This window comes from Malurus melanocephalus, unplaced genomic scaffold (genome assembly GCF_030028575.1).
Source record: "Malurus melanocephalus ecotype Western Australia unplaced genomic scaffold, MMel_1.1 scaffold_22, whole genome shotgun sequence".
In the NCBI taxonomy this organism is placed as follows: domain Eukaryota; kingdom Metazoa; phylum Chordata; class Aves; order Passeriformes; family Maluridae; genus Malurus; species Malurus melanocephalus.
In genome coordinates this window covers 3,317,897-3,326,406 of record NW_026623254.1, presented here as the reverse complement: position 1 = coordinate 3,326,406, position 8,510 = coordinate 3,317,897, and the positions used below count along the sequence as shown (strand labels likewise).

At 45.1% G+C, this 8,510-nt stretch overlaps 1 protein-coding gene across 4 annotated transcripts in view; it reads right to left on the bottom strand.

Moving 5' to 3' along the window:
- The window catches only part of NINJ2 (ninjurin 2), a 45,230-nt gene continuing 36,720 nt past the window's right edge, over window positions 1-8,510 (bottom strand). For 3 of the 4 annotated variants that reach the window (XM_057390073.1, XM_057390075.1, XM_057390076.1), the window contains exons 2-4: window positions 3,341-3,572; window positions 1,923-2,107; window positions 2-1,125 (exon numbers count right to left, since the gene is read on the bottom strand). In XM_057390073.1, the coding sequence (XP_057246056.1) occupies window positions 1,944-2,107; window positions 3,341-3,572 (396 nt within the window). In that variant the 3' untranslated portion in view covers window positions 2-1,125; window positions 1,923-1,943. Of the gene's footprint in view, window positions 1,126-1,912; window positions 2,108-3,340; window positions 3,573-8,510 lie in introns of all 4 variants that reach the window. The other variant, XM_057390074.1, reaches the window with a different exon arrangement.

Below are 8,510 nucleotides of genomic sequence, written 5' to 3'. Positions count from 1 at the left end.
TTCTCAACGGGGTGACAAGGATAGACAAAATGAAAAGTCCATACTAAACTCTGATTCTGGCAGTAGAATGGAAAAAAATCACTTAATAATCAAAAGAACATATAATTATTTAAATAGGTTTACATAGTGCTATTAAAATACCATTTTTTATCATGACTRTAAAGTTAAAAAATTTAGGATCAAAGATCTTTACTCTTTCATACAAATCTGGAAACTCATTAATTCAAAGGTATTTTTTTAAGGAAACAAATTGTTGTAATACAAGAGAATTCCCAGAGCTGTCAATATAAACCAAATACATTTAAAAATTTATATTAGTGATAAGACTTTAAATGATAATGGTAATTTTTTAATAAAGTAATACATTATGCAACTTTTCAACAATTTTTCATTGTGGCAATAAGCATAGACTGTCTCCTTGTGTATAATGTTTCTTCATTTTCTACTAAATATTGTCAGGCTATTCTGACATCATTCCTGATAGGTCCCTGATGATGACATCAGATCACAATAACTATTTTCTGTCTTTGTTAATATTCCAATGCTGGAAATACCTGATTGTTTTCTTAAACATGTCACATTTAAGTTTAAACAACTAGGAAAATATTTGAACTGATTCTAGCTGTCTTCATGTATAYATGCTGCTCTATCCTCCCAGGAAAGCTTATTTTTTAGTTTGAGAATTCCATTCCAACGTTTGGGAGGTAAACTATTAGATAGAATTGCTTTAGATGCATCAACTTATGTTTGAGACAAAAAATCAAAAAAAAAAAGCTGGACTTACTTACTTAGCCTACAAAGTAAATCATTCAGTCTTCTCTACCAAATGAGCCAATATTGAATATGTGAAGCAGGCAGCTAAAATAAGAAAAGAATTTACAGAATTGCACTTTTAAAGTGTGCACTGCTGCTGTTCCTGCACTTTTCTCTTGCAAAGTTTGCTYTAGCTTGGAAAGGCAATGTTCCCACCCCTCAGAACTGCAAAAGCATTACAGTAAGGGGCCAGGATACTGTGACACAGAGTTCTGAAGTTTAACCCAGTTTTCTGGATTCGTGGATGGGCTCCTGCTGACGTCAGTGGAAACGTGGAGGAGAGCTTTCCCTTTCAGCTGCGCTGCTCAGATCCTGCAGGGAAGACAAGAAATGCTGGTAAGGTCACYTCAGGCTCCTCTGTGCTGCATGGCCAGAGAGGAGCAGTCACAGCCACTGGGTCACTCAACAGCACAGCTGCCCCTCCATCAATGGGGTGATGCTTTTCAGTGTTTGCACCCTTCTGGATCCCAAACCAGCAGTGTTTCTGTAGAGGCTTTTGGCCTTTGCATCCTTCCTTACCGTAGCTGTGTGTTTACTGAGCTTTCCTGTTGGCTGTTGCCCTGGTATGTTGCATTTAAAATGTATTTTGCGATAATGTGAGAAATGTGAACTTTGCATCTTAGCTAAAGTGCTTTTGATCTAAGAACATGTCATTCCCTCACTGACAGGCCATTGGAATGAAACCATTTGGATGAACTCTTATTTACAGGGCTTCCATGGAAATGAGCTTAGATGCTTGTAACAGTCCCTTCACATTGGTGTGAAGAGCTCTTCCAGTCCCTTCCTTTTCTTCTGCTCAGAGTGTGCTGCCATCTTTGGATTCCTCCCAAAACACACCTTCCCCAAATTTAGCTCCCATCCACAACTGCTATTCATGTCTAGCATGAACTCTGCAGCCTTCCAAAAATCACTTGCTGCTGACAAATCCCAGCAGCTGGGATGTTTGGTATTCTTGCTTTAAAGACCAAGCAAGAACTCCTCCTGCTCTGAGGGAATTTGTTCAATGGCCGCAGGTTTTGTGGGACAGCAACAAGCCTCTGGAAAGGATTTGTTAATTTGGGCAGCTTTGAGACAGGGGCAGGCAGTGATGGGAACTCACCCTTTCTTACCTGAGTCCATTGCCCCATGAATTAATAAGGTCCAAAATTCCTGTTAGGGTAGAGGCCAGTCTTCTGCACCCCAAAGGCTGTGATGAAGATGTTGAGGATGACTGTGATGAAGATGAGAGCTGTGGCAGCGTTGTTGAGTATATTCAGGCGGGGTTGCTTTGCAATATCATTCAGGTTCAAACGAGCTGTGCGACACAATGCAAAAAGAGAGGGCACTTTGCAGAATGACTCCAAGTGCCCCAACTCCTGCAAGGCTCCCCTGCCTGGTGAATGTCTGTGGTGCCCCTGGGCACTGAGGCCACAGAGCAGAGGGAATAGTCCCAGGAATTTTACAGGAGCCACAGCTTGCTCTAGGATGATATGGAAGGATGGAGCAGAACACAAAAAACATCTTTTTTATGTTATGTCTTTATTTTGCCATGGAGCTGTTGTGGCCTTTCAATGTGTCAACTCTAAATAGGCAAGGCCCTGCTGCACACTGGGACATGGTGAAGGGAGGCTGTGGGGCATGGGAGACAAGGGCAGCAATGGGATTAGGAGGCCAGTTCCTCCTTGGCACCCAGCTGTCACCTATGTGCTGACACAGCTATCAGCCCCGGTACATGAATGGGGTCAGCCCTGGCTGATGGACACCGATCCCTTCAGACACAGGAATACCCTGGCTACCAGGGCTGTCTGGCCAATAAGCCACGCAAACACCCTTGTCCCCTTTCTCCTCACAGCTGCCACCAGGAAAAGCTGTGGCATGTGTCACAGGGGAAGGAACATGTCACAGATTTCCCATAGCCTCCCATCCTCTTTCCCACATTAAAAACCCACCTAGGGTATAAAGGAAAGTGTTCTACAGGGTTTTACTGCTGGGCCTATGTTGGAGGCTGAAATACACTAACTCTTGTTTCAGATAGAGCACTGATCARGGTCAAAGGTTGATGTTAATGTACTGTCTGTAGGGCATTAGGAGGACTGTGGGATTRGTTAAATGTGAGGTTAATACAGGGAATAACTCTGCCTAAATTGTTCTGTTGAGTCCCAGGTGAAGTAAGATGTAAAATACGGCTAAAATGTAGCATCTGCAAGAGCAGCATGAAGTAGCACATTACAGTAGGGTCAGCAAGAGGTCCATSTTGGCCAAGCCCTAGTTCTTTCACTAGGCCAGAGAGTCAGCAGTGGGAAAGTGAAGGAAGAGTTGTGCTCAGAGACGTGCAAACAGAAAACAACCCACCCACCGTTTTGAAAAGCTGACCTCCCTACAACCCCCACCAAGCTGCCTTYAACCTCCCACAGCCCTGGATAGAGCCAGAGGGGGAGTGGTTTYGGGGAAGAGGCTTTTCCCTTCCACCCCCATGCCAGCCAAACCATGGGGTACCCAGCTCCTGCAGCACCCTGCGAGGGTGCACACGCCGTGGTGGCCACCTTACCAGTGATGATAAGGAGAATCCCAATCAACACCTGGAAGAACAGGGAGATGCTGATGAGCACAATGAGGGTGGCATAGTACTGGAAGGATGTGCCTTGCTCCAGCACAGCCTTGAGCTGGGTGACGTTGGCCATGAAGAGMGCCACATCCAGCATGCTCTCTGCCACGCTCTTCTTGGTCGCGTAGTGGTTGATGTTCATCGGTCCGTTGATCCGGAGGTGAGGATTCACGCCCTGGGGAAACAGGGAATCACATCAATGGCTAAACCAACAGGGGGAATCACACCAATGGTTAAACCAACAGGGAGAATCACATCAATGGCTAAACCAACAGGGAGAATCACATCAATGGCTAAACCAACAGGGAGAATCACACCAATGGCTAAACCAACAGACACCTGTGTTCAGTGGGACGCTGGCTCCTCACTGGGGTTTATCTAGAAAGCCTGGGAAAGAGTCAATTTGCATGTTTTAGACATGCTGAGAGTACCCAGTTTCCCCTCGCAGTCGCCTCTTGGTAGTGATAGGCACGAGATACTTGCAGTGATCAAGAGCTCAGCAAGGTTAAAAAAATAGTGGGTGTTTTTGTGGAAAACAAGCTTGTTCAGAGTTACAATAATGTAGATTATCCAAAAGCCAGGGATTTTGCAAGGAATATTAAATTGTCTTCTTTCAGGACATAGAAAAGCCTCAAATTTACAGGGGATTAGAGAGAGATCTTCTCTTTGGGTTGGGTGTTGTTTTTAATATCATTTCCAATGATCTGGGTGAGAGGATGGAGTGCACCATCAGTTTGCAGGTGGCACCAAGCTGGGTGGGATTGTTGGCCTGCTGGGGATGGAAAGGCTCTGCAGGGGGATCTGCAAGGGCTGGATCAACAGGCTGAGSCCACTTGTGTGAGATGAAGAGCTGGGTCCTGCACCTGGGTCACAACAACTCCGTGAAGCGCTAAACACTTRGGGAAGAGAGGCTGGAAAGCTGCCTGGTGGAAAAGGACCTGGAGATACTGGCTGAACATGAGCCATCAGTGTGCCCTGGTGGCCAGGAAGGCCAATGGCGTCCTGGCCTGTGTCAGGAATAATAGTGTGGCCAGCAGGATCAGGGATGGGATCATCCACCTGCACTCAGCATTGGTGAGGCTGCACCTCAAATYCTGAGTTCAGTTTCTGTCCCTTCACAATCAAGAAGGTCATTGAGGTGCTGGAGGAATTCCAGAGAGGGGCAATGGAGCTCGTGAAGGGTCTGGGAGAGTAAGTCATCCGAGGAACAGCTGAGGGAGCTGGGGGTGTTCAGCCTGGAGAAGAGGARGCTTGGGAGGGGCCTTGCTGGTCACTACAACTCCCTGAAAGGAGGGCGTAGTCAGGTGGGGGTTGGTCTCTTCTCCCAAGTAACAAACAATAGGACAAGAAGAAATGGCTTTGAGTGGCACCAGGGGAGGTTTGAATTGGATACTTGGCAAAATCTTTCTTCAGCCAAAGGCTTGTCAGTCATTGGAACAGGCTGCCCAGGGAAATGGGTGGGTCACCATTCCTGGGGGAATTCAAAAGATGTGCAGATGTGGCACTTAGGGACAYGGTTTAGTTGTGGCCTTGGCAGTATTAGGTTAATGACTGGATTTGATGATCTTAAAAGTCTTTTTCAGCATAAACAATTCTATTATTCTATGACTGTCAGTGGCTGGGCTTTGTTACTCCTCTGAACAATTTTTGCTGGTCTCTGTCTTAGACTACATGCTAGAGCAGATGGAAAAATCCATGGTTTTGTTTCTGAAACCAAGGGCAATATTTCTTCAAAATATCAGGCACTGAAATGCAACAAGGCAAAGGATGGAATCCATCTCACCTAACCTTAATTAACCATTTAGGTACAWTTTTTTGGCAGCAGAAAGAAACAGCTGTTTACAAGAGCCAAATCACCTGGTTGCCCTTAAAYTAATTGCAAGGTGTAGGTAATTTGGCTGCTTTTAGCCGTCCATTGTTAAGTGGTTCACCTGTTGCTGTCTTGAACTAAGTGATGTTAAAAAAAAAAAAAGTTAGAAAAGTGGCTAATAGTTTTTCATTTACCCAGAGTGTCATAAGCTGGTCATAAACCAACARCAAAGGCAACAGCTGCAGAAGATTTGGATGTATTTGCACTAAGCTATTCTGTTCCTTGCTAAAAAGAAAAAACAAAAAACTTTTCCACATAGATGGGTAACACTTTAAAATCAGGGGTAAGGCCCAGCCTGGGCCTCTTTAGCAGGGGAAGGAGTAATTTCTTCAGGTGCATACTGGAAGTGCCTGCATCAAATAGTAAGTCCTATTTAGTTCTTTTCTAGTAGAAAATGTAATTTTTCCTCTGTGCTTCAAGCAGGTCATTAGGGAAGGGTCATGGTTCATGTGTTTTGCTGTGGCCTTGGGTCTCTTTGTGTCACCCTGGACAAGAGTGGCTTTCTTTGTGCTGGGAGAGCATGAACAAAGCCAGGGATCCAGGGAGAACAGTGTATGTGGGGATGTGTCTGACACTGAAATTGGGGCTGAATTTTGGAAAGGGGTTATGGCCCTGGTTTAATATTCACCTGATGTGACGAGGACATGTATGAAAAAGTGAGTGGGAAAGGCTGCATCTGTTTTGAACTGTTGGTGAGCTGTGATCCCTAAGAAGGGGTTAGCAAGGGGTGGGAAAGGGCTTTTGGTTTGTTTGGGTTTTTTTAATGTGGTAGCTTAAAGCATGTAATTCTTGCAGGTTCTGACAGTGACATTACTGTGGTTACGTGGCTCCTTTGCAAAGCCTGTATTTCTTGCTGTGAAAGGGAGAAGGTGAAAGATGCTGGAAGGAGGTAAAAGTAGAAGTCTAAAGAACTGGTAAAAAGGCAGTGTGTAGGTGTTCAAGACTTAAACATTACAGTSTAGTGTCAGGGGCAGAATAGAGGCATCTTGAGGAAAGAAGGACAGCAAAAGGTCAGGTTCTGTGAACACATTTTGAATACCTGTACCGAGGGACTGCTCCCTCTCAGATGGCTTAAAAACATGTGATCCTTTTGAAGCAGAGAGGAACCAATACCAAATGGTATAAGGTTGGCAGCTTGATCCCTCTCATGTGCTGTTTTCCTTATTCCTGAAGAATCAGCCCCVCTCCCTGCAGCATCACAAGGCTGAGCATTGATAGTTTATCTCTGTGTAATGATGAGTTAAGGGTGTGAGAACAAGGGCGCTGTACAAACAGGGCAGAGCTGTTGTTATATGAGTGACTGGTACCAGGAGGCTGAGACATCTGTTTCTGGTTGCTTACGTGGAGAAAAATAAAGCAAGTCAGGAGCTCTTGCTGAATGAAAACACGTCCTTCTTTGGAGCTGCCCTCATGTTCCTTTACCRGGAGTGTGAAATGGGGCAGAGTTGCAACATCCTGAGCTCTGTGTCCCAGATGATCAGGCAGTGAAAATAGAGGGCTTTGACGTGGGCTTTTCTCACATGGATGAGTGTGATGGCATGTTCCCATCTGGGGTATGGAAATGTGGGCAAGTACTGCTCTCCCGTGTGGAGTAACTGGAGTGGGAAACCTTCACAGTGGAAAAGGTGTGACTCCAGATTCAAAGTTCTGTGAGTCCAGGCAGATCCAGAAGCCTTTCCAGAAGGACAATGGATGGTTAAAGTTGAACACTAAATTTGAGTTTGGGTATCTTAAGATCTGTGATGGATGGGCCCTAAATGCCCAGCTGGCTGCACTCTCCTTGCAGGGAGTTGCAGAGAGCGATGAGGTCCCTCCTGAATCTCCTCCTCTCCAGGCTGAGCACYCCCAGCTCCTCAGCCACTCCTGCTCAGACTTGTGCTCCAGTCCTTTCACCACCTTAGTGGCCCTTCTCTTGACACAACCCAGCACATGGCACCCAGCTCCTTATGGTCCAAGGAAAAGTTAGAGAGATCCAGGTTTTTGATGGATTTGGCCCTCAGTGTTTCATCTAGTCCAGCAGCTATGAGTGGAACACTCAAAAGGAGAGGCTTAAACAAACCAGGAGTCTTCAGAGACCTGGCATTTGGATTAATGCYGGAGGATGGATTTCCTTGGGGTGCCTGTGCCATAACTGTCTCCAAACAGTGTGCCATAACTGTGCCAAACAGTGAGCCGCTGTTTGTGGGGTGTGAATGCATGGCTGTGATGCTTTTTTTGAGCTGCCAGAATGCACGCACAACTTTCCAAAGACCAATTCTGCTTTGGCTTTCTTTAAAGTTCAGTCCTGTGAACTGCTGCAGCTCAGGAGCTGATTCACAAGCAACTTGGATTTCCCTGTAGGAGGCTTGCCCAGACAGCTGTGGGAGGTTATGTGGTATCACTGAGGAGATTAAATGATTCCATTTTGGCCAACAGAGCCCTAAGTCAAGACACACCTGAAGACTCATCAAAGTGATTTATGTCATCAGGGTAGAGCTGTTGACTTTCTAGTCACTTTGAAAGGGTTCCCCTTAGGAAAGTGGAGATTATTGTTTTTTCTTCTCTGTAGTGTGTCAAAGAGCTGGATCTGGCAGTCAGACACCCAGCTCATCTTAAAAGTGTTGTTGCAGAGCCAGCAGGTCTGCTGGAAACAGCACTGTCCCAAGAGGGGCTCCATCACTGTTGCCCACTCTCTAAGAGTAGGGAAATTAGGACATGAAAAATTCCATCCTGGCCATACAATGATGGTAGATGAACTGGTGCTGGAACTACTTCCCTGTGTCCCATTTCTGGATTTTTTTTTTTCATATGAGACAACTTCTTTCCCTGCAAACACTCTGCTGGCTTCGGTCTGACCTCAGGCAAATTCCCTTTCCTTTTTCTCCTGAATAAATGTGGCACACCAACACAGATCACCTCAGGGACTGAGTGAGGCACCCATGTATGTTTTCTAAGTCAGAAGCTTAATTCTTACTCAAAGTGTGCACATGCACAAAAATATTTAACACCCACTGTTATTTTTTTTTTGTTAATTTTTGTAGGAATTCCTATAGAAAGAATGATGAATGTCACTGTAAGTGGTGATGAGAAAAGAATGGACTTTTTTTTAAAATTTCTTTTTAAACTTGACCTCTGGTTTTGCTGTATGGAGCTTTCAGGTCCCTGGGCCTCTGAAACCAGGGAATGCTGAGCTCCATGGCCACTGCAACTACCTGAAAAATTTCCATAAAATTATTTTTTAAGAGAAATTCTTCAGGGTTTTCA